At 45.6% G+C, this 25,403-nt stretch overlaps 2 protein-coding genes across 5 annotated transcripts in view; both read left to right on the top strand.

The window, feature by feature from the left end:
- sorbs2a (sorbin and SH3 domain containing 2a) overlaps positions 1–24,875 on the top strand; it is a 30,102-nt gene extending 5,227 nt beyond the window's left edge. The window contains exons 3-27 of one of the 4 annotated variants that reach the window (XM_029850444.1): positions 4,610–4,665; positions 5,395–5,484; positions 6,830–6,856; positions 6,944–7,068; positions 7,216–7,848; positions 8,364–8,756; positions 9,713–9,839; positions 9,991–10,166; positions 11,166–11,232; positions 11,706–11,756; positions 11,840–12,047; positions 12,173–12,287; positions 13,298–13,369; positions 14,543–14,599; positions 15,142–15,191; positions 15,940–16,115; positions 16,417–18,204; positions 18,984–19,069; positions 19,253–19,299; positions 19,478–19,592; positions 19,678–19,806; positions 19,902–20,096; positions 22,599–22,636; positions 22,710–22,816; positions 23,090–24,875. In XM_029850444.1, the coding sequence (XP_029706304.1) occupies positions 4,656–4,665; positions 5,395–5,484; positions 6,830–6,856; positions 6,944–7,068; positions 7,216–7,848; positions 8,364–8,756; positions 9,713–9,839; positions 9,991–10,166; positions 11,166–11,232; positions 11,706–11,756; positions 11,840–12,047; positions 12,173–12,287; positions 13,298–13,369; positions 14,543–14,599; positions 15,142–15,191; positions 15,940–16,115; positions 16,417–18,204; positions 18,984–19,069; positions 19,253–19,299; positions 19,478–19,592; positions 19,678–19,806; positions 19,902–20,096; positions 22,599–22,636; positions 22,710–22,816; positions 23,090–23,151 (4,944 nt within the window). In that variant the 5' untranslated portion in view covers positions 4,610–4,655 and the 3' untranslated portion in view covers positions 23,152–24,875. Of the gene's footprint in view, positions 1–4,609; positions 4,666–5,394; positions 5,485–6,829; positions 6,857–6,943; positions 7,069–7,215; positions 7,849–8,363; positions 8,757–9,712; positions 9,840–9,990; positions 10,167–11,165; positions 11,233–11,705; positions 11,757–11,839; positions 12,048–12,172; positions 12,288–13,297; positions 13,370–14,542; positions 14,600–15,141; positions 15,192–15,939; positions 16,116–16,416; positions 18,205–18,983; positions 19,148–19,252; positions 19,300–19,477; positions 19,593–19,677; positions 19,807–19,901; positions 20,097–22,598; positions 22,637–22,709; positions 22,817–23,089 lie in introns of all 4 variants that reach the window. The other 3 variants (XM_029850445.1, XM_029850446.1, XM_029850447.1) reach the window with 3 other exon arrangements.
- LOC115253219 (vegetative cell wall protein gp1-like) lies at positions 20,105–22,592 on the top strand. Its single transcript, XM_029850448.1, has 3 exons — positions 20,105–21,082; positions 21,311–21,670; positions 22,365–22,592. The coding sequence occupies exons 1-3, from the start codon at positions 20,240–20,242 to the stop codon at positions 22,542–22,544; spliced, it is 1,383 nt and encodes a 460-aa protein (XP_029706308.1). The 5' UTR covers positions 20,105–20,239; the 3' UTR covers positions 22,545–22,592.
- Positions 24,876–25,403: the final 528 nt, after the last annotated feature.

Raw genomic sequence — 25,403 nt, 5'->3', positions numbered from 1 at the left:
TTTACCTTACTGGAACTCTGCCCTCAATCTCCTCCTTCCTGGAGGCCTTAGACACCTTTGCCTCTCTGGTTACACACGTACTTTCATGGTTTCTTCTTTCTCATTAAACAAAAGCCATGCACCAGTTCCTCTGGTCAGCCAGTCTCGGAGGTGTTGTGGAATGTCACACAGACCCCCTGGGAGCGCAGAAAGGGGTGGTTCCCAGCCTCAGTCCCTAGCATGGTGCTGAAATACACCAATGCATTTCTGTTCTCTGAAATCTTCACTTGGCCTTTTTTTAGGTTTAAATATGAGATTAAGAATGTTTGAATAACACATTGTAATACCTGTAAATCTTTAGAAAAGGCTTCCTTGTTTGATTTGTGTGTTATGTAAAGGCTGTATTTCACTTTGTTTTGGATACTTACACTGGTATTTAGTCAGTTTGACAACAGCATCCTCGGTCTGCTTTTCCCTCCTCTTCCTCATTCTTTCCTGATAGGGGGTATTTGCTCGGAACTTTGAGTCACAATTGCAGCAAACGGCAGCAGACGCTTGAAAAACAGTCCTGCGTGAATGAATGCTCTTGAAAGATGCAGCTGTATGCACTTTAAGAATGCACTGTATCATATTTACTTTAAACAGTTGATGCTCAATTATAGTCACATTCAAAACCGTTAATGGAAGCACGTTTGACAGCTAATAGCATTTGTGGTTTGCAGTCCATCTAGGGATGTGTTCCCAAAACTACTCCCGTGCACCCAGAATGTTCTGAACTTTCTCAGACGGATCCTTCCAGAGCACCTTGGAGGGGAAAAGGTCCCGTCTAATAGCAGCAAATATAGCACCCCTGCTAATCAAGTTCCTCTTATCTTCATGCCCGACACTTAACACCGCCACCTGGGGAATCCGGGCTATGTACGTGGAATGCAATCTCGCCCACAGCTGATTAGGTGCTCCGTTTTAGCGTACCCATTAAGTCAAAGTAGCCTTTTTAAAATATTTGGAATGATTCTGTCTAATTATTTCATTGCGTAACAGTGGGTGTGCTTCAGCTATGGTTTTCCTGTTAAATGTTTTGGTAAATCCGGCTTTATTTCTTAAACTCAGACGGGTGCTGAGTGCAGAAAGTGCTGTCCCACCTTTTAAATCGGGCCTGTCTAACATCCCTTCCCTATAGCAGCTCTCGAGGTGTTACCGGGTGATGCAGTTTTTCCAGACAGATTATGTAACACTACATCCTAATAGCCACTGGCTCCCTTTCTACATTTCTTTTATGTACAATTTTCTTTTTTGGCATTTTTATTTCTCCTTTTAGATGCATGGCTGGCAGATTTCCTCTCATTATATCAGTCTATACCATGAATGCCTCCCTGGTTCTGTATAGTAAGGGCACCGTAACAGACCCGCGATCTGTCACATCCAATTATCGTCTTCCTCCATAACCCTGACTCAAAGTGTCGGCGCTGGTATTGCATAATTGCATTAGCGCTCTGGGCCAATGGCAAGGCTCGTTAGCAGCGTTGTGATGCAATCTGCGGAACACATGGGCTCCTGTTGTTTTCAGCGTGGACAGAGAGTGGGCAGCCAGGGTCAGTGTATTGACCTTCCCCATCTATTCACACAGCCAGAGGGGGGTCTGCTAATGAGTGGCAAGGTTGAACAAACAAGTCTGATAACTGGTGGTTGTTCATCTAGTGGCATGAATGCGGTGGTAAAACACGGCGCCGCTGGTAAAATAGTCCTGCATCCCACAGTAAGCTGCATTAGAGCGCCGTTGTTTCATTCTGAATTACTTATCTGTATTTTTGACTGGTATTTACCGTTTTGGCAAAGACCCAGGACATAAGCTGGATAAACATCCTGGATTTTGACACTTCATACTGGAAGTCTCCAGGAAAGGATTTAACTGTCTGATGAGGGCATAAATGCACCCTGACGCTGTGTGCATTAGATCACATTTTAAGAATTAAAGCATTTAGATTTAAGAGGGTTTTTATTGAATATGCATGTTCAGTGTTAGACCCAGTAGAAGTGCTTATGTATGCAGCAGTCACTACTGTGTGACCTTGAATTGTGACTTAAATACATGATAATGCTGTAAAGATACTCCCTTTTCCTATGCAGGATGGAGCTTGATTGTGCCTGGGCTCTTGTTTTGATTCCTACCACGCCCCACACTTCCCACACGACCACAAAAATGCACAAATAAAACACCAAAGCCCCAACTGAGCAATTGGAGGAATGGAATGAAGGAATTCTCATTTCTGCCTTTTTTGGCTTGACATTTGCCTGCCACATTTTGGTTGATATTTATGTTGGGTCACTGGGGAAACTGTTGCCGCGTTGAAGGGGGGGATTGTTCTCTTTGGGGCCTACAGTAACAGCGCCAGACTTGATATGTTCAGGTAATTTACTGGTATTTGGTAGCAATGCACTTTCTTTCATAGTGTGTTTCTTTAATGAAGTGAAAGCAGCTATCTGATGACTTATTGCTTTGCTCTTTAAATAGATTGGCTAAGCAGCCTAATCTGTTGACATCCTGTGACTGTGTCTCAGTCTGAGTGACCACTTCAGGGTCACGCCCTCTGGGACCACAGTCAGCTTATCTCCTTCCACTGTTCACTCTCAGATAATTGGTACCTTCATGCTCAGCTGATGTGCTTTCTGCCTTTATGAGTGTGTGAATGTGGAAATACAAGGAAAAATATGTGCGTCCTCAAAGTAGAGAGTGATTATAATGGATAATCAGTGAGAAAATGTTCTGTAAATGAATCACAGGTTATCTGTCGGCTCATCGGGGGGTAAAACTTGGGGGGGGGGGGGTTCGGACACTTGTTTTGTCTGTGCCAAGGCAAACAGCCAGAGCTAATGGCATGTTTGGGTTTTACTTTCCTTCCTTTCTTTTGCTTCCACAATACTGTCTGGGCTCCATATTTCAACATGTCACAAAATAGCACAAACGGAATCACGCACACACCTTTATAATTGAATTCCTGCGAAGTTGTTTGTCTGGTTCAAACCTTTCTGTGGTTGGGAGGATTCAAACAAATGCTCACGATAGAAGCAGTGGTAGGAAGCTTCCTACTGTCGTTATTACAGTCCTCTGATATATACTGAATGTGTCCCTGTGGGTCACTTACCAGGCTAATGAGACATGATAAGCTTGTGGTGCTGGCCGTTGTAGCTTACGGGGGGCTTATAGCTCTTGACTGCTGTTACAATTCTGCATGCTTTTGTCTCCACAGTTGCCCACCAGTTACTTAAATTACGGTTTCTGGATAAATCACAGCAAAGCACTTGAAGCTAATTCCTGCTCGGAGCGTTTTAGATGAGAGTTTTTTTGTGGATTCCTGTTTTTAAGGGCTTAAAACGTCTCCACATGGATCAAGTCTGAGTTGCATGTAAGTGTTAGGGCTGTCGGGTTTTCTTCCAGTGACCAGTCATAACATTACACCACAGCCACAGCTGCAGCGTCGCCACCAATCTGTCCCCAGGAAACATGATCCTGTTTATAATCTGACTATCATTCGGACGCCGACTGTCTGCGACGCCAGGCTCATGATTTACCCCACAGTGCGTGCGTGTGTGTGTGTGTGTGTTTCTTACCGATGGATTTATGAGGCCATACTGTATGAGTGTAAGGAATTAGTCTTGGGTCTTGAAAGTGTCCCACGATGCATTGCTGCATGTAGCCCAGTAATTCCACATCATGTTCTTCATCAGTAGCTTTGTTTGAAACGGAAATGCATTGAATGATAAATTGTGTTGATTGTGGGAATGTAGAGAAATAAATCAACGATTCACAAAAGAAAGCAGACGGCGTTTGAACATAACGAGGGGATCTTACGTCTCTCGTGCAAAAAGAGTCATTAAAATTTTTGTCGCCTTCAGATGCGTGTTGCCGTTATGTCCTGGCTCTACTGCCACTCATCACCACACGCAACTGCTGAAGCAGTTTACACATTCTTGTCGGGATACGGTTGCATGCCTTTTCCAAAATAAGCCCTGGGAAATGGCTGTTGCAATTATCAGGACTTTGATGCTGAGCGTGGAGCGAGAGCAGCGAAAGAAAATGTCACTCACATCATCAGTGCGGTTGTGAGCAAGAATTTCCATGAATTAAAGCAGCTGTCCTTACGAAGCCTTTGCAGTATAAATCACTGGCGACTGAATATGTTATTAGAATTGTCTGACTAAGAAAAGTATTTTACTGTATTTTTCCCAGTATCACTTGTTAAAACGCACATTTACATCCCTGTTGCTTGTTCCGTTTGAGAGTTCCATAGCTAAACTTTTGAAGCTATCTGAGCATAACATTCCAGATTCCTCTGAGGAGAATTGGCATGTGTGCGGAGGTTAGCTTTGTTTGTGATGGTTACATTCCAGGCACGTTTGATCCCTAATGCAGCTACTGTTGTTCATACACGCTAACTCCTGTGACGACATGGATGAATTCACACAGTGACAGTTTGTCCTGTTCCGCCGGCGTTTTAACTAGGCACACGTCATTCATATCCATCAAGCTGCAATCTTCCAACATGTCCTCGTCCAAAAGGTCGCTGAGTTTGTCTGTTGGTTTTAAAAAAAACTGTATGACCTCTAAAATATCCATACTTGTATTTTCTAGGAAAGCGGATCCTGCTGCCGCAGATCAAAAAGAAGAGCTATTCAATATGAATACAGGTATGTATTTTGTATTTCTCACACATATTTGACACTGTACAGTACAAGTGCGTCCATCTGGCTGTTTAAAAGCTGCACCAGCCTGTGAGGTTTCCCTCTACGACAGACTTGGATCTAATTCGGAGCCAGTCTGACGGGATCGGTGTTGGTCCATGTCTCAGTCTGGGTTTTTTGTGACCTGAAGTATCCATGTTGGGCTGTGAGGCTCCTTCTTAATGTTGGCAGACATCCCGAGTGTGTATTTTAGTGAGAAAATCGATGATGAGTAATAAGCCTCTGGATGGTTTCCACAAGCCTTCTTAGTGCCAAAGCAGGCTTCACACAAGACAGGACAAAAGAAAGGGCCGCCGTTGTTGTTGAGAGGTAATTTTTTACAACAGGAAGAGGAGTTGTTATATAAATAATACGAATGAAATCAGATCTTTGCTGATGGATGTGTCACATCATCAATAACCCAGCCAGACAGGGATTTTAAATGAGCTGTTCCTGTATTTTTAATACAATAATGCATTCCAGCTTTCCATTTCCATTGAAATCTTGTGGCTGTGGTTATTATCAGTGACCCAGAGCTCACGCAGGCTCATTAAAAGCATGTGCTGTGCTTCCAGAATTTGCATTATGCTTCTGGCTGGACATATTTCTGCATCTTGGTGTCTTTTTCTATGCATGTGCATGTGTGCCGTTGCTGCTTCTGCACCGATGATCACCTGCTCGAGTATGATTTCTCAGATAGCGGAGGATTCTCTCGCAAAAGTGTGGCTGTGTCAGTCGTACTCTCTCCCATGAAGAGAGTCCAGAGCTCACCAAACCTTTCTACAGGTACTAACACTGTGAAAAACACATGCTCATAATATATCTGAAAAGCATAAACCAGGTAATTCTGAAAACAGGAGCTTCATCTGATACAGCTTCATTGTTATGTTGTTACAAATTGTGGCTGTTTAAGCAATGTGCAGGCTGCTCTGTCCATCATCTTATTTCTGTTTAATCACATTTTCTTTGCCCGTTTGCTGGTCTTAATCAGTCACCAGTCATCCTTTTGCTGTTGTTAATCTTCCTAAGAGCTCTCATATGTCAGACGCTAACGCTGCTTGTTGCCATTTCTCCTCTGTACGTTAGTTTTGCCCTGTTGCATTTCCTCGGTGTTTTTCGCCCTTTCCCCCCGCTTCGCTCTCTCCGATGTCAGTACGGATCTTGGACACGGCTAGCGACGACACGGGTTTTGCGAATATGATGTCTCTGTGAATCAGGAAATTTTCTCTGAGCCTGTCGCGTTGCTTAAAATAGCTTATTTTTCCTTCCTTCTTTCCTTCCATCCTTCCTCTCAGCACCACCAAAGCAGAATTTCACTTAATCTTTATTTACAAGCCCCTCCAAAACAATTTTTTTTATTATAAATAAAGGTTAAGATAAATACATTAAGAATTTTCCATGACTGGTAGAAGGTTAAAGAACACTTTCTGCTTTCTTTTATTAATATAAATGCCTGTATGTGTCATATGTTTCCTGTTAGGTCACATTATAACACTTCTGACAGTTGAATGACCCCATGAGAACCTGGACCATCTCTGGACTGGGAAAAACACTCCACATTCATGTTTTATATTGCTAGAATTATAGTCTACACTCTGCAAACTGCACCCCTGTGGGGTTCTACACATGCAGAGTGTTTTGAAATGCTGTGAATTAAATCATTCCCTCATGCCCAATTGCATCAGGTGAAATTAGCAGTCTATTTGGCAGCACGCTGGCTAAAATAAGACAACCATGTGGAATCAATTACCGGAGACATTCAAAATGAGAGGAAACCAGCACAGCTTGCAGAGAATATGTGAAAGCATATTAAACAAAACAAATGATTTGTGATAAGGATTTTAATTGTCACTTAACTCTGGTAGTTTCTCTTTGCTCTCAGCATCCTATTGGTTAAAAGTTATGCAGACAACTGAGATCTGACCAGCTGTGCAAGCTTTAATGGTCTTCCTGACAATTTCCTCTTCTTTTCTGTTCTCTTAATGCCATTATTTTTGTTTCTTCCTGACAATATATATTACTTTAAATAGGTGATGAAAAAACCCTGTTAATAATTTGTCATATTTAGATCTTGTTGTTGTACTTAAGTGGTTCAGAAGCGTCTCTTAACACTGGTGTTTTGTGTTCTTAGGGAGTGATTCTCACTCGGCAGACTTGGGTAAGTTTGCTTTATATGGTTTTATGAGACCCGTCCTTGGCAATAAAACACCTACTGTTCATGATATTAACGACTTTTCATCTTCAGAGTCTTGGCGCTCACACAGTGTAACAGATGGCCTTAAGAATGGAGAAGCCAGCAGTTCCTCTCTGGCTGCTAAAGGCTTCCGCAGCGTCAGACCCAATTTGCAGGACAAAAAGTCGCCCACGCAGGTAAGAAATCCTACTCTGCCCCACATATCTTCTTTTTATTTTCATAAAAACTTCTTCAGGAAGAGCAATCGATGTTTGCACTGATGATTGTATTTGTTGTTTTGCTGGAACCTAATCCCGCTCGTTGCATTCTAATTGGCCGATAAGGATATCAATCACGTGCCTTTGCCCCCTCCCAGGAGAGAAAGTTTCCACTTCTCACCCACTGGCACTAATCCTCCAGATTTCCACTCTCTTATTGCCCTGGCTAATGATTTCAGCCCCGGAACACTAACACTCACTCAGAACGAGAGAGCAGTTTTGAAAGAGAGCTACACTCTAAGCAGCACGGCTTCTTATTCTTACTCTGAAAACAGTGCGGACCCCATCCAGCAGCTTCAGCAGCTCACTGTACCCAATAATAATAACAACTGCGGTGTTGCCTCTAACACACAGACCCAAGAGCGGAAGGTGTCCTCCCTTAAACTGACCCCCATAGCCATTCCTGACCCTCCAGATCATTGCAACTCTTACCCTGACCCCCACATTAAGGCTCCACCTTCTCAACCTTCCTCCACTTCTCCACAAAAAGATCCCACCCCGTCCTCGCCCATAACAAAAACAGCCTCACTTTCTGTCCACCTGGGCGGCGCCGATCTAAAATGCCAAGAGACGTCAAGCGATGCCGTGGGAGTGGAGGTCCCAGATCAATCGCCAAATCAAACCCTGGTTCCACCCCAGGTGGAGATAAGGAAGGAGCCTCCCGCAGTTCCACCGAGACCCTCTCCTGCAGAACTGTTGGTACATAAGTGAATACATACTTCAAAGTAAAACACAGGGGTCATGTTAAGGTCATTGAAGTACCACAACAGCTCTAAAGCTCAAACGTACAGTACATAGTTATATGAAATGATCTGTTTTGCCCATGAGTGTCTAAGAGTTTGGACTTCCATAGAACCAGCAGAGCTTTACATGCATGTGGCAGCCGTGTTTGTTGACCTTTATTATGTTTTCATGCCGCTCTCCAGGCAGCCAAACTAACGGTAGTCATGTAGAGCAGTAATCTGTTGTTTCATTTGATTTATACCTGTGCTGCTGTGTTTTTGCTGCCTTCGTCTGAGTTCAAACTAACAGAGCTTCTTCATTTCACAGCGTCAGTCATGTCTCGGAAGATGATATGCAGCGACATGTCACCTGTTAGCCTCACGTGTTGTTTTTCATGCATCCTTTGTGACAGCGTGGCCACTGAGTGATGTCACTAAGCACTCTCCTCCTCTTGTCCTCTTCCAACAAACTCCCTCTCCTTTCAAAACCAGGGGCCCTCCTCCCCCGACCCTGCTGCACGGCACTCCCCCTATCACTACCACAGCTCAGAATCACTCGACTACCTGTCGAGTCTAATGCCCAAGACTCTATCGCCCACCCCGTATGTTCCTAGCGGAGCTGCCAGCATGGCCCATACAGTAAGCAGAGCAAACGTCAGCGGCTGCGTGTCCCCCTTGGCCTCCCCTGTGACCGTGTCAGCCCTCAGCCACTACTCATCGTCCACGGCCGGTCTGCTGGATGAGCTTCAGATCTGTAGCCTGGACTCACCCGGCGCCTCAGCGACACCATCGCCCACGCTGAGCCATGTCTCTGCCTACACATCCACTGCTGGTCTTGACGATGCGCTAACAGCCTCAACCGCAGCCGCAGCCACTATCACTAATGTAATTATCTCAGCAACGTTAACACGTCACTACCAACATCAGAAACCTTCTCCTTTCCCTACTCATTTGGATGACTGAAGCCAATCTTCACTGTTCCAACACCTGTTTTACCTTTCACTAACCCCTGACTTCAACTAACTTGGCACACAAGATGAAATGTCAGCCTACTTTAATTCATTTATGTTAATGTCTGTACTTGTTAGAACTGTCCTCCTGTGCTTGTCTGCATTTGTTTTATGTGGGTTTGGGTTGGAATTATCTTTTCTCTTCAAGGCCAATTTAAAAAAACAAAAAAAACTTATTGAATACTGAAAGCCAGATCAGATTGTAGTTTCTTCTTTAAAGATGTTTGCAACAACAGAAGCGATGTTCTGTAAACTGTCAAACAAATTATCCGTTTGAATGTAGCTCTGTGCCCAAAATTAAACAAGGTAGCCTTTACAAACAGTACACTGCTCCTGTACATGATGTATAGTCAGTCCAGCAGCTAGCAGGGCTGTAGCAGACACAAGATGTGTTAACACAGGATGTGTTCGGGCACAGTATTTAGTCTGGGACACATGCCTGGTGGCATCACTTAGGGCCCCTGCTGTTGAGTTTTAAACCCATGTTTAATGGTAGAGCATTCTACCAAAGGGCTTCCCAGTTTGAATGCACTGTGTTGTCTTATAAATGTCACAACTAACCTTGAATGAATCTTAAAGATTTTCTTTGTTGATCCCAGTTTTTCCTGACTGTTATGATTTAATTCAGTATTGATTTTGATTCCCTTCACTAACTGATCTTAGTTTGTGTTTCTTGTGTGCATTTTTTTCTGGCTCCGTTTCTCTCTTTAAAAGATGTACAGCAAATTAATAACTAATTGTGTATTTATGGAAATGCTGTAGGACAGAGCAGAACTCTTTCTCAAAATAACAGGACTCATTGTCTGTTTCTGGCTTATGTGCCGCTCGCAGGGCCAGGTCATCTCTCACGCTATGAATGGAAGTGCTAGCCACCAACAGAGGCCCCTCTCTCCCCCATCTTACCCGCCTCCTCCCACCTCACTCCGCACAGGCCTCCACAGACAGAGCAGGAGTTCAGGTGAGTGGCAAATCTTTTGTTTCTTCATGCCAACTGAATCAAGCTCGAGAAACATAACACACAAGTACACACAACACGAGTACTTAAAACCACTTCTTTCTATGCACACAAATGCCTGGAATCATTTTGCGTTTGTTGCTTTCATCTCCAGAGGGCAGCGAGTCGATAACCAGAGAGTCTGTGCTGTCCGGCCTCATCAGCGTCAGCAGCACAGTGCCCATCGCTCGTTTCTCCGAAGAGGAGAAGAGGGTGTCGGTCATTAAAGCCCCGCATTATGAAGGCATTGGCCCTGTGGATGACTCTGGCATCCCCATCGCCATCCGCACAGTAAGTTGTCTGATAAAGATGATCGCAGAACCACCCCGGATCTCCCCACTTTTTAAAGTTTATGTCAAAAGAATAAGAAAAGTAAAGGCAGAATGGGAGTTGGCAAAAGGTGAAAAGAAAAAGAAAATCAGGACAGGAGGAAACAGATTGCTCCTTGTTGAGCAGACAAACATTTTTGTGGCCACTTTATTTGGTAACCATGGCATGAAGTGGTAATTGGCCCTTCTCGTGTCTATGCCAACACATCAGGCTCAGTCACACACTCCTTCACTGTAGTGCCAAGATATCTTTTCTGGGACCAGTGTTCAGCCTCGGTGTTTAAAGCAGCTGAATGGAGAGAGGATTAAGTCTCTGGGCCTTGCAATGGCTCTTTTTGAAGTGGCTGTTATATCTATAATTTCTCTACAAAGAGAGACACATACTGGGCAGAGCACCAGCTCTCCCACTGTGGATTTGTTGATACAATGTTTCTGAGACCTCTGCTAAGCAAAACCGTCTCCCACACATAAATAAACAACATGCTATTGTTCACTATAATATTATTAGTGATTTATAGCTAAATATATTATTTTCTGACCACTAAAACTGAATGTGTCATGTTGTTTGACTGACTTTTTAAGACCCATTGAAATTGTTTGTAATTTAGTCTCTTTGTAATGTCAGCTTTACTTTGTCTGATTTTATTTCATGTTTGTGGAGCTGCCCTCGATTAGTATCCAGACATTTGCCTATGAGGACATTTATGGATAAAGGGTGTTTGCATGCACATCTGTTCACTTCCTGTTTTTCACTGAATAATCTTGATTTTATTTCCTTACATGGACTTTGTAAACTGTGACTCCAGGTCCAAAGAACATTTTTTTTAAACAAACAGTTCATTCATCTTCTCCTTCTCGCAAAGAGGATTTTGTATTTTATATTTTTAGGATCACCTTTTTAACCTCGCTGCTCTAATTTATTTTGCCTGTGAGTCTCCTTGATGATGTTTTCTGTCTGCAGACAGTGGATAGGCCAAAGGACTGGTACAAAACCATGTTCAAGCAGATCCATAAGGTTCATAAAGCAGGTGAGTCTGTGCCAGATGACACAGAACAGCGTCACTCTGCTATTGTTTGATGTTATTTTAATGGGATGTTCTAGTCAGAGTTGCTCAGGCGTGCAGTCATTTGTGTCCTTGGATGACTATATTGGTTTTTGTTGAACCAAATATGCCCGAGAATCCCAAAGCCAGGACTCATTAGAAGAGGACGAACTGAGGGAAGCCTCCAACAAATACACGTTGTTCTGGGGAATCTGTTTTATTTCTGTTGGCTTGGCAGACTACAGCACAAGGCTTGTTTGTTCATAATTGCTCTGGGACCTTCTGCTACAGCACACACATTCACATCAGCGTGTGCCCTTGGAATGTCTTTCTGACGGATCTCATCCACGATCAATATTTATAATAGCTTTACACTGCTGGAGAATGGTGACTGTCGGAAAACTGTTTGGAGGAGAAACGGCAGAATTCTGCATCTGAATGACTGTTTTTTCCTCTAGATGATGACTATTCTGACACATACAGTGCAACATACGCAGTCATAAACAACGGTGAGCGAGAAACCGCTTTCCAGTTCACCTGCCGTCGACTTGCCTGCTTCCTTTACTCACTGTTGTCTCTCGCCCGTGTGAAGCAGATGACCACAGCCTGTCCAACACCACCATGTCACACCCTGCACCCAGGACGCACACCTACAGACCGCTCGCCAAGAGCCACTCGGACCACGGCAGCCTCCGGGACCCATCGCCCTCACCTGTACCCCCGCCGCCGCCGCCGCCGATGCCATCCCTCCTCCAAATGAGAGCCAGAGACAGCGATCGAGAGAAGGACTTGCCCGACATGTAAGTTAGACAACAGAAGAAGAAAAGATGAGTGAGGTGAACACAGAACCTCGTGTATGATTGTAACAGTGAATTCAAACACGTCTTTTGGGTCATGGAGATGTTTCTGTGTTTTGTTGTGCCAGGAATGAATGGGGACCTCCTGAAAGGAAAGTGGACACGAGAAAGTACCGCGCAGAGCCCAAGAGTATTTTTGAGTATGAGCCTGGAAAGTCCTCTATTTTGGAGCATGAAAGACCAGTGAGTATAGTTAAAACTACATTCTATTTCATCACATTTAATGATTTTATTTTTTTTTTACTGTTTATTGCATTTTAGTTTTTGAGTTTAGAACTACCCCAGATTTTCAGTACCATGTACTGAAGCACCTCTGGGCCACATTCAATCTGGTATGAGAGCAGAATATTTCTGTTACATTAGTCATCTCTGCTGGTATTTATCTTTCAGTCCTGCTCATTTCTGTTTTTCATATATTTGCATATTCTGAACTTTTCCCCCCAGACAGTGTGGGTGTTTTAAAAAAAAAACAACCAAGGTTTGCTACACCACACTGTCTGTGCACTTGCTGTGAGGGGAATGACAAAGAGATGTAATAACTGTGGCGAGCAATAACGTTATGCATGAGGACAAAAAGGGAATGCAGTAGAGTCAGTGAGGCTTATGTTTTAGTGAATGTGATCTACTGTGGTCTGCTGTACTGTAGTAAAGTCTTGCCCATTCCCCCAAGATACCAAATGGGCCTGTGACAACTCTGTTCTTCACTAAAATGTTCGATGAGTTAAATCCAACAGTGTCTGTTTTCCATGTCTTGAATGTCTTGAAGCCACATTGTCTTTTTCTGGAGCAGACATTAGATCGCCTACATAACATTTGTGTTGTGTGTAGTGTGAAAATTCTATTTTCATGTGGGAAATGGGTTAGGATGTGTAGACAAGAGTAAAGCAGTGCAGTACAGCTAAAACATTGATTTTTTTTTTTTAGACAACTATGTGGTGACTTGTTTGATTATGTAGTGCATAACACATTATTTACTATAATTACGAGACAATCTGTCAGCAGAAAACTGGTTCTGCATCTCTTCTTTCATCCCCATTAGCCATTAGTAAATCTTCATTCTGGTTCATCCTGTGCCCATATTCCTATACCGTCCATTGCTAACCATGAGGTACATGTCTCTCTTTGTGTGTGACTTCTTTCCACACTTCCTTTCTTTCTTCTACCTCCTCTCTGTCACTCTCATGCTTTCCCAGACCTATGATGACATAGATTTAGAGAACGAGCCTTGGTATAAGTTCTTTTCCGAGCTGGAGTTTGGGCGGCCGGTAAGTCAGGGCCGTAGCTGCTCCCGCAACTGCAACTCTGTTGTAGGCAAACACCCACATTCTTCACCCTTTTGATGATTCTTTAATGTTCTCCACTGATAGATTAGTTGGTGGGGCTGTAGTTGGGCATGTGATATTTGTTGGGTGTTGTGATCCCCCCACCTTCTTCCCACCCATGTGACAGGCTGTGCTACACTGTGTGTCTGCATCGCTGTTTTCTTCTGGTCTGGCAGCTTGCAGGCACTGTAATGTTCATCACAAACCTTTTGTACTGAAGTTAGTCCAATATTGTTGTGCATTTGAGGTTTATTTTTTGGGAATATCCACATGTTGTACAACCATCCTTTAATCCAGCCTGTTTACTCTTTAATACAATAATACTTTTGGATCCATCTAAATAATCTATTGGAATCTTCTCGTCTGCTTTTAGCAAGCTTGATGTTTGGTGCCCTCTTCTGGATGTAGGGTGTAACAGCACCTAGTTCTCCATTTCCGGTTGATCCGAAACACGTATCTCTGTTGTGTAACACAGACTTATTCACAATGTTCAGGTAAAGATGTTACACGTTCTTTCACCTGCAATATTTTGAGTGTCAGACTGTAGACAGCCTCCATGCTGTTGAGGTAACATCAGAAACAGTCCTCAAAATATAAGATGAATTTTAAGTCATGTAGACACCCCTCATAACCAGTCTGCTGTGCGCTACACTCTGCTTCCTGCTTCACTGCTTTAGCTCACCCTCTGCATGTGTGTGGTTCACAGGCACAGGCTCAATTCACTGTGAGAGAGAGTGTGTTGTGTGAAAGTGTTGCAAGGGTAGTCGTTTGCTTTTCGGGCAAAAAATTGTATTTTGGTTAGGAACAAATAATCCATCAGATGGCATTATTTGTCTTCCACTTTGCAGGATTTTGTGTGTTCTGGCCAACAAATGCGTGTGTTCAGTGTGTGCACGTGTGTGCCGTACATGCAAATCACACATGCAGTGTTTGTGAACTAGTCCTCCTCTGGTTACTCAGATTCTCTAATGAGTGTCACTCTCCACATTTTTCTCCACATGGTTTCACATGTGCTGCTCCTCCTCCTCCTCCTTCACCTCATTTTTACCATCTTCCAATTCCTCCTCCTCCTCCTCCTCTCTTCCTCCTGCTCACTGCTGCTGCTTGCGGCTCAAGCCTCCTAAAAAACGGCTGGATTATAATCCAGACATCTCCACTCACCGGCGCATTGAGGTAATCTCACATTCACCAGTGTAATATTGTTAATCTTGCAATGTCTAACCTGTCATAGAATTCTGAAATCAAGCTGATGGTTTTGAATAGTTTGGTCACAGTATTGAATATAATCTCAGTTGTTTTTGATGTTACTTTGTAAGTTTAAACATACATGCATAATGCTTTTCTCCCCTCAGCGTTAGCTTTTGATTAGCATCGACTATATTTCACCTAGGCTATTTTACCCATTCTTTGCCAGTAAGATCCATTCCACGAAGTCCATTCCAGGTTTTGCAGTGTAACATTTACCCCTCATCCATCCTTTGCTGAACCAACTTTTCTATCACTTTTCAAGTGAGCACTGCAATGTGTGATCTTGGCTGTTATTGGTAGGCCTTTTATAAGCCAGGTGTGGAACCAGAACATATTTCACCATAATCTGGGGGAACCTTTTAAGTGTGGCACAGCAACAAGCATGTAGGCTGTGCACTCTGAGCTGCTCTGTCCCCCGTCTTTGTTCTTGAGCTCACGCTTTCCGTTTGTCATCTGCCCTGTTTCAGACATCTCTGCACATCCCTCCAGCAGAAAAGACTCCAGAGAGACCTGCAAGGTAAGCTCTTCCTTTTGTTGTCCCCAGCATTGTCCCCGTTCCCTCTCAGCATCCTCTCAGCCGTGGCGGCCGTTGTGATTCAGCACAGAAGCAAAACCTTTGGTTGTTGCCTCAGCTCGTTCACTAATCGCACATCCAGCCGTTCCTGTGAATCGCCAGGATTATTTTTATTCTTTATTGGCTTTTGTGACAGAAGGCAGGGTTCTTTGCATCTTGATGCCCCCAGCTGAGCCAGAATAAATTAACCCAGCAAACCTATTGATTTTGCCCTTCAACTCCTTACCCCACCCCCTTCTCCTTTGGTTCTACTCCCTTTCACCAGTGGCCTGCTTATTCAGTCACATTTCCCTCAGTGAGCAGAAAGGGCAGAAATGGGATGTGCTGAATAGGCCATGTGAGTCATCTAAGTGGCATTGAATGGATTTGTTTTGAATAGAAATGGGTTTCAACATTTTGGACTGGCACTGCTTTGTTGTTCCCTTGCCTCATTTCAAATGTAAGAGCTTAATGTCCACTGTGCGGGAGCTTATAAAAGCATTAAGATAAAGTAACATTCTTTTAGTCTTTAAATCTTTAATCTTAGTTTTGTAAAACAAAAAAAGCAGGTTGAGCTGTAAGCTGTTTTAGCCATCTAACGCAACCCAGGACACATCCTGTAGAATTTCGTCATGTGTTGGTAAAAATGTTTTTAATCGTCTGCGGAAGTTTTATGCTTTGTTTTTTCATTGTGAATTTGTGACTGTTGCAGCGCTGCCGGCGATTACAGGAAGAGAAGGAAGTCTGAGCCATCTAGTTCCCAAGTGAATACGCAGCCACAGAACAGAAGTGGGATTTCCCCAAAACAAGTGGATGCCTATAGACCCAGCAGCAGCTTAAAAAAACCTGCGATACGTTCCTCACCTTCGTCCCCCTCCAGAGCCAAAGGTACAGGCCTTTAAACTGACCTACCTCCTTTGCTCTTTGTGTCTCTCTGATCCCATCTGTTTATCTGTGAATGGTTACTGCAGTGCCAAAGCACCAAATATTTGTCATCTGCGGTGCATTCGGTGTGTACGATATCTTGGTACGGGTAGACTAAAAAGACAACACCAAGCAACCTCCGGCACCACCTTCTTTCTTCCTCCTCTTTCCCCAATGCCTCCACTCTTTTTGAGGGTATTACTGCTTAACATGCTTTCCTCCTTCTTCTCTTTCACCACGCTGCTCTCTATTGGACGTCTGAAAGGTGGGGACGCATGCAACATGTTTTCAAAATCTCTGACTTCCCAGGGTCCTTATCAGGGCTCCTCTCTGCCCCCTCTTCCATCCAGCCCTAGCCATGAGGACTGCCAAAAAGGCGGCTCCTCCTATGAGCACACTGCCTGTTCTGAGAACAGTTGGCAGGCTAAGAAACAGGATCCTAAATTGTGGAGTCATGTGGACAAGGCACCACCCTCCCCGGGCAAACTCAAGTCACGCAGTTGTGATGACTTGCTGAACGACGGTCACTGTAGTTCTGGGGGTCACCAGGCCACCCGCTCCGAGAGCGCTGGGTCTTTGGTCTGCGACGGGAATCCCAAAGGTTTGACCGGGTCCTCCTCTACTCACTCGCTACCTCGTCTCCACCGGCGTCGGGCGCACGATTCACCAGGGTTCCTTCAGCTCTACCGCAAGATGCATCAGATTGACCGCGCTCAGCTCATCCCGTCTGATGTCATCCGTTCGGTCCGTGCGCGTATCCTGGACTTGGAACGTCAGTCCCATCTTCATGGGCATCGCCTGTCTCCTTGGGGTATGGAAGTGCCTCGGGATACGGTGCCAAATCGCATTTCTGAATACGAGCGCCTTATTAAATCTAAATCCATGCCCAACTTGGACGATAACGAGATGCCTTCAGGTACGACTACACCGGGCGGTTCTTCGTCTCGAGCCAGCAGCGGTGGTGGCGCCACACCGGGTTTTCCAAAAAGACGTTTTTCCATAGAATCATTACTTGAGGAGGATAACAACGGGACAGATCACGCCATGATTCACTTGCAGCGACCACGCAGCCCCCCGGAGGGCCAGCCCCGGGTTGGGCTAGAGCCAGGGCACAGACCCAGACAGACTTTTCCTGCTCCTCCCCGACCGCAAGGCCCTCGAGCCCCCAACCCAGACTACTCGGACAGCGAACAAGATGCTGTTGCCTCAGACCTCAGTGACTTCATACAGGTGGAGGGCTCCTCCTTCTGCAGCGAAAGTGACTTTGACCATTGCTCACTGACCTCCTCCGAGAGCATGTGTGGCTCCACAGTTCACCACCACCTCCGTCACCACCACCACCATCACCACCACCACCCCATTCACCAAAGTCTGGGTCAGAGCCACGGCTACCAACACCGCCACCTCATCAGCACCTGCAAAGGACGATGCCCAGCCTCCTATACGCGGTTTACGACCATGCTTCGCCACGAGAGAGAGCGCGCGCGCCAGGACCTCCAGAGACCTTCACGCCAGAGCCGCGGCGGCCGCTCTGAAGCTCAGAACTCACAGTCCCAGCAAGCGATGTCCAAGCTGGCCTACCTTGTCAGCCCAGTGCCTTTCCGTAAGAAAAAGGGCTCCCCCCCTACCTCTGGCAGGAGAGATCGAGGTAGCCGCCCCAAGTCCAAACAGGCCATTTATGAAGCACTGGAGGCAGCCTTGAGAGACATCTATGAGCACATTCAGAATGAGAGGGGCCACAGAGGAAGTCGTCCACCTGATGAAAGTATTCTGAGAAGAATTCTGGCCGAACTGCTCCCAAACGTGCCTGAGCGAAGCTCTTCATTGCGAGACAGGAGGGACTGTTGGCACAGGGGTCACAGTTCCTCAGCTATCTACTCTGACGGAAGCCCCACTGGTTACACCTCTTACAGAGGGGATTCCCCCTCGTCACGGTTACAATCGCCGCGGTTACAGTCACCAGTCAGTGCCTGTTACGGACGCCACTTTGAGAACTCGAACAATAACGAATATGGAGAAGAGCAAAGCAATGGAAATGATCTCTTTTATTCAGGTGGATACCAAACACACATAACACCTCAGATATTCACATGTACTCTTTGTCATGTAGTTACTCACAGCTGGATTTAGATTTACACTCTTTTATTTCTGCACATTTAGAGAAACACCTGGTCTCTAGTGTTGCTGAGTTGTTTTTCAGTTCCGCTCATTTCAGAGATTCACAGCACAAAACACATAAAGGAACATTCCACAGTTTCCCTTCTGCTCTTTGGAGCCTTGTGTTCATCGCTCAAAATAAACACAGCAGCACCTCAGTCCTTTAATGGTTTTGAAAAGATTACCTTCATAAGACCCTGTAATGTAAATTCTCAGAAAAAGCTAAATCGTGACCCGATGGATTGATTATTTGAGAATTTAGAGATTATACCACTGTGATTTTGTCTGTTATTGTTTTGTTTTGTACTGTTTTAGGATTCATTTTGTTGTCCCGTCACACCCCCCCCCCCCCCCACCCCCCATAAAGCCACATGCTTGTATGTCAAAGTATGTAACTATGTCATATTTTGGGCTTTATTCCCCTCATTTCATTTTGTGTGTTCGGTTATTTTCAAAGGTTGCATGTGTCGCCTGTGTACCTTTGAAATGCAAATAAAATGCCGATTTTTGACTCCAACCTTTCATTCCCTTGTCAGCAGCATCTGTTGGAATGTTGTCATCGCAGAACCATTCATTACGTTCTCAAACCAGCCTTTTCTGTCATGAGCGTGCACGTGGCGCGGCTGTACTACTGTGATCGTTTCCATGACCGTTTGCATTTTGCTGATCACACAGACCAGGATGTCTCGAGGTGTTACTCTGCGATGGACGGCCGACACACACTCCAGAGTAGAAGACCGCAGACTGCATCCGACAGAGAGGTAGAGCTCCAAATGATCATAAATATGTCGACTCAACAAAGAGATCAAACTGCTGAGGGCAGAGCAGAGTTTTGCCTGGTAATGTCTGCCTGCCGCCTCTCTCTCACTTGCTCTCTCACTCTCCATCTCCAGGTCTCCCATAAACAGATGACACAACTTATTCTGTTCTCTCTCCTCCATCAGAAACAGCCTGCGAGGGCCATTTATGATTTTAAGGCTCAGTCAGCTAAGTGAGTAGCATAAATGAGTGTGATGCACGAGTCTATGTTGGTCTTTCTGACGTGTGCATGGCTACAGCTGATTATGTTTGGCTCTTGCTTTGGTGGCTACTGTTTTCTACCGGTTCCTTGCGGCATGTTTCCATTTTCTCTCCACTTTGCCGGCATTGTGAAAACATGTGCTTCGCAGGGAGCTGTCGTTTAAGAAGGGCGACGCTGTGAACATCATCCGGCAGATAGACAACAACTGGTATGAGGGAGAGTTCCGGGGCCGCGTCGGGATATTCCCGTTGTCCTACGTCGAGGTCAATGCACACGCGTGCTGTTTTTTTTCCCCAGCACAGCCGAACGCGTTTGTCTCACTTCCTCCCCTCCTGTGCACATAAACAGAAGGTGCCGTCCACAGAGAAGCAGCAACCAATTCGTCCTCCTCCCCCGGCTCAAGTCAGAGAGATCGGAGAGGCCGTTGCGCGCTATAACTTCAACGCTGACACCAACGTGGAGCTGTCTCTGCGAAAGGTAGCGGGTGCAGAGGATCGAGGGCAGAAACATCGGCCGTTGGACAAGTGCGGTTGGGCCGTTTAGTCATTAAAAATGTGGTTTTTCGTCTTCAGGGCGAGAGAATAATTGTGATAAGACAGGTGGACCAGAACTGGTATGAGGGGAAGATCCCAGGCACAACCAAACAGGGCATCTTTCCCGTGTCGTACGTCGACGTTGTCAAACGCCCCCCATCCAAGATTTCCACCCACCACATAGACCCGCAAGGTTACCATGGCAACAGAACCCCCGGCTCTACACCCACCAAGGTAAGAGACTTGATTGATGGCAACTCTGCTCCATAATTCCTGGAGCTGCTCAGGGGAGCTGCCTGAGTTCGGGTGCTTGTTGGTAAACAGCTGTGGTCTGTTCCACTTTCTCTTATAAATCACTTTGTTCCTTTTTCCACTCCATGGAGCCTTTCCACCATCTGCTTCCGTCTGCTACGACCCGCGACACCCCCTCCCCTTACTCCCGGCCCAGACGGTCGGACCTGCAGTCTGTCACCAGCGAATGGCTGTCCCTCACTCTGGACCCGTCCACACCCACCCCGACCCACTCTCTAACACCCACTCCTGTTCCCCCCACACCACCACCTCTGCCCAGTGACTTCACACCCTTCCTGAAGGCACCGTCACCCTCATCACCACACAGAAACTTGACTCAGGCCGTTTCTAGAACTCCTCTGTTCCAACAAGGGCGGCAGAGTTTGGGTCAGTTCTCTCAGATTTCTGCCCCGCTGCCTTATTTGTTGCGCAGTTCTCCATCGGCCGACTCGTCCTTTCGGCAACGGGCCAAAGGTTCGGCCCAAACCCGCCACATTTCTAAGCCAAAGCTGATGATCTGCACAGAGGTGGGCCCGGTAAAGTCCCCCCCAGCTCCCCGTCCGCAGCACAGCCTCAACCAGCAGGCAGAGAGCAGAACCTCTGACCGCGATCCTCTGGTGACAGACCCTTCTGATGAACTCTCCGCCGCCATTCTTAACGGTCGTAGCGGTAACGACCAGGCCGGAGTAGTCGAGCCCTGTCAAAGCATTTCTGATCCAAATCCAGAACAACCTCCTCGACCCACAGCGGGTGCCGTCCGCTCTCATCAACCTGCGAGAGCAGAGCCGCTTTCCCGCTTTACTGCAGCGCAGAGCGAGCGACTCGTGGAGTCTCGGAGAGCGCCGGCGGTGGAGAGAAGCAGCTACACCGAGTTGTTCATTGAGGAAGAGGAGGATGTTCTAGGCTGCCGGGAGAGAGCGCCTCCTCAGGTAGAGCATGGTGTGAGCTGCGTCTGCCCGGTTCTTGGAGGAAAGTAATAGGTTCTGTACTGTATCACTCAGTCGTTGAGGGTAACGGTTACTATGGCGACGGATGTGTGAGGATTCCTAACATATTTACGTGACAATAGACGTGATTTTCCTCCATATCTTCTTCCTGGACTTGCTGCTGCCCCAAACCTTCAGTTTTGTAACGGGTTTGTGTCGTTACCTCCGTAGGCCGACGTCTCTCCCTCCGCCACGTCTCGCCGCCCTCCCCAGGACCCCCCCTCGCCTTCCACGCCTCCACCTCTGACCTCGTTACCTCCGTCTGTTTGCTGTACCCCCTCTCTCCCTTGTCCCCCATCGTCTTTCTCATCGCGCTCCCAACAGCCGGACCACGGCGCCATCCCTCTGTCCCCCTCCCCTCGCCCGCCGCCCCTCCCCGTTCTCATGACATGGCCGCTGCCTCCAAGCTCTCCTCCTCCACCGCTCTCACCGCCCCCCTTCCTCCCTCCTCTGGACACAGAGTCACAGAAAGATCAATCCACCTCCCCCCCCACCCTGCCCCCTCCCAGACCCTGGTCACCCAGGGTGAAGGTAAAGCTGTGTTGCCAGGCCGATCTGATCTTTTTCCCTCTCTAACGCCGCAGCAGATCTGAGAATGGGATTGAACCAACTAATCCATCAGCTGAAAATCAACGAGCTTTTCCTGCACCTGCTTAATATTTAGACTTGTGTGGATGAACGTTTGCTGTGTAGCTGTTTGTTGTTTATCGGCATTTATTTTTACTTTAAGCGTCTTTCTAATGATCGGAATATATTAAAAAACTACAATCATGTATAATGAGAGTTTAAAGGAAAACTTTGGCTGCATGATTGAGTGGGTGGGTGTGGTAATTAACCTATTATTCAGTAATTACAAGTCTGCAAATCAAATCATTTTGTTGATTTTTAAGTACATTCACTGCCATAATATCTGGATCATAATATCTGGATCGATTAAAAGATTATTAGACATTGTTTCACTTTTATTCCAGTAGTTTTAGAGGGCAAAAACAGTTTGGGAGACATTTTTCACTTCTGTGGAGCTTTCAGAGGATGATTCTGGTTTAAGGAAACTCGGCTGAGATCTTTAGATTCTAAGTGCTGCGGTGGACCTGAAGAGACGGAGCAGCTTCTGCTCCGTTTGCTGCTTCAGCATGTTGTCATGCTGCATGTTTGCAGCATGCCGGTGTGCTCACTTTTGGAGATTACGCCTCCGTTGCCTCTCACTTCTCTGCCTGTTAAGCAGGATCCAATCGTGGGCGGTAAACCTCCTCGTAGCCCCATCTTGTCCCGACGCTCCTACCTGTCCCCTATCAGGGGCCGAAGGGTAGGGGGCATGTCTTCTTTGAACACTGAGCTGTTCTCTAGTGGCTGTGCAGGAAGGACATTTTATGAATACCTTTCAATACTGTTTAAAACTGTTTAGTATTTGTGAGCAAAGGTTTTGGTTCTAACATTTTGTTCTCTGTTCTCCCCACAGCGGTTAGTTCAGGATGCACTGCAAGGGGGAGGAGACCCGTAAGTCCATGACCAGTCAGTGATTCTTTTTATCTACAAACATGAGGCCTGCAGCATCGGTGTTTCTCCGCAGGTTTCAGGCCGTGTACAACTACCTGCCACGCAACGAGGATGAGCTGGAGCTGAAGGAGGGCGACATCGTGGATGTGATGGAGAAATGCGACGATGGCTGGTTTGTTGGTAAGTTTGTGTGGAGGCTGGCGTCCTGAGGTCCACCCTGACCCTCGTTACTGTAAACAACCTGGTTGGTGTGAGGTGTAAATCGGGGCATGGCCGCTAGAGGGCGCCGTTGTTCACAACATGTGGAAGACTCGTTTCAATTAAAGAATTAGCTTGTTGTGTCACATCATTTTTTTCTGAAACATTTGCTCTGTAAAAATCTTTCTGTTTGAGTTTGATGGTCATGATTTTTCCTGGAATAATCTGCTAATGTCTTCTTTCTTTGTTTTACAGGGACCTCGCGAAGAAGCAAGTTGTTCGGAACTTTCCCAGGAAACTATGTTAAGCAGCTATAGTGAAGATTCCGGACTCTCACAGGCCCCACCCTGTTCTGGGATGTGTTCTTGGCTCCTCTCAGCTCCCCACCCACAGGACGCCACCTCCTACCTTGGCCCCGGAAGTGTTGCACAACAATGTATTTTGTGTATGTGTGGCTTCACACAGACTGAACAATTAGCTCGAACTAGCCATTTTAGTCAGAAAAAATCAGAAAAGAGATAGTGTTTTTTTTTAAAAAAATATTTGTATCATTAAGAACCCAAACCTTGTGCTCCAGTCAGTGAGCTTTTAACCTTTTAGATAGAAGAATATGGAAAGAACTTTGTAAACCTTCATGGTTGTGAACAGCACCACAGCGATGCTTTTCTTTCAGCGCCATCACATCTTTATTTTTTTTACATCATTTATTACATCACAATGCTAAATGGCCTCAGAGAAGCCCTATTGGCTACAGAGAACCAGGTGCACAGGATTGTGTCAGTATAGACTGTCCATGAGAAAGATCTAATGCTAATGTTAGCAGACAGCACCAAATCCAGGAGGGATCCCAAACAATGACACAGAAACATTAACCAGTTACACCCAGTACAGACAAGCCTGGTGCAGGGCACTCGCTGAAGCCAAGAAACCACGTGCACGTCAAAACACATTCATTGTTTATTGATCGGTTAAGATTCGCTGATGTTGATCCTGACACACATACGTAGGAGGGACGACACTGGCGTCTGCGCTCACAGTCACACGTCAGCATCGATGCACTTTAATGCCATGTTTTATCACAGTACTCTCTTCACTTGTTACATTAGACATTTAATCCAGCTGCGGAGCTTCTGATTGGCCATAAATCCTCTCTATGAAAGTTTATGCAACTAATGCTTTCAGCCTCTCGGCTGTTATATTTATTAGCGGATGTGAGACGGTTTCAGAAGGGAAACACATTTGAGCATCTTTCCACTGCAGATTTTGCAGGATTATTTTTATTCTAAATGCTGTGGAGATGCTGAGCGACAGCGTTTGAATTATTTAAGTCAAACACAGAATGTTTTCTGATCATTTTAAGCATCTAACCCTGTAGGCTTCATGTAGCTACATTTTATTTTTCTGAATTTTGTGTCGTGACAGCACCTTAATGTGTATTTTATCATTCACATATCACACCCCACCTCTTCACCCGCCGTCTGTGTTTGTGTGTGAACACTTTGAAGTGTTTTTGTAAGCCTTTTTTCTTTTTGTATAAACAGCCAACGTCCACTCGATCGATAAATCTGTTTTCTTTTGTCACCCATTATCACGTTTCCTCGCCTCCTTTCTTCACCTCCATCGCTGGTGCTGAACTCTTCAGTTGGGCTTCTGTAGCCTCCACGTGTTCTCTGTTTTTAAGAGCCAGTCAAGTATTTAAATCTGCTGTAGTGAGTAGAGTTGGTGACCGCTGCCTTACATCCAACTAAGGGTTCGTGTTTAATAGCCATGTATATGATGCAAAAACACCATTAATACATTAAAGATTTTGTGGAGGATCTGCACAAAACATGACCACAAATGAGCTTTGATGCAACGTCAGTCAGATTTGGATTGGAAACGTGAATTTGACTGCTGCCATATTTACACATGCAATAGAAAAATGTAAACATTCGTGCTAAAATCAATTCTCTTGGACCTAAATATTTCTACAGTGTCATAGCAGCTGTTGGATGGTTTTATGCGGCTGTGTTATTAATAAAAATCCAACTGGTAGATCAAATATTCCCTTTTTTATTTTTATTTGTCCACCACAATGTTGAAAATGTGACTGGAAAAAAAAAAAATCTGTTCGTGGTGTAATACCGCGCTGTCGACGGGTGGGGGCAGTAATGTGCAGTAAAGACTTGTGGCGGTTTCGAGCGAAAAATAATGGACATTTTACAATATTAGACAGTTTAGAAACTTACACTGATGGTATCACCATGGTAATGACACAGGAAGAAGAAGTAGATGCCTGGGGAATAGGGAGATGACACCCAGCCACGGTGACGTTGCTCATGAGCACTTTGATGAGCAGGGTTACAGGGGTCAAACTACCAACTCTCTGGTCTCTGGGCCACAGAAAATAAATTTGGCTGCATCGAGTTCTGGGTGCGACTTCTGGGTCCTGTCCAGATCAATAGTGGCTGAAATGTTCTCGGGGGACGTCTGGAGCCCAGGAGCAGAGCTGCACCATCAGACCAAATAAGGAGAGGAGCAGCAGGAGCCGTCAGGCAGAGCGAGAGCAGGATCGGCCAAAACGGGGACA

This window comes from Takifugu rubripes, chromosome 17, assembly GCF_901000725.2.
Source record: "Takifugu rubripes chromosome 17, fTakRub1.2, whole genome shotgun sequence".
Classification (NCBI taxonomy): Eukaryota; Metazoa; Chordata; class Actinopteri; order Tetraodontiformes; family Tetraodontidae; genus Takifugu; species Takifugu rubripes.
The sequence above is the reverse complement of the archived record's forward strand: the minus strand, read 5'-3'. Positions and strand labels throughout refer to the sequence as shown.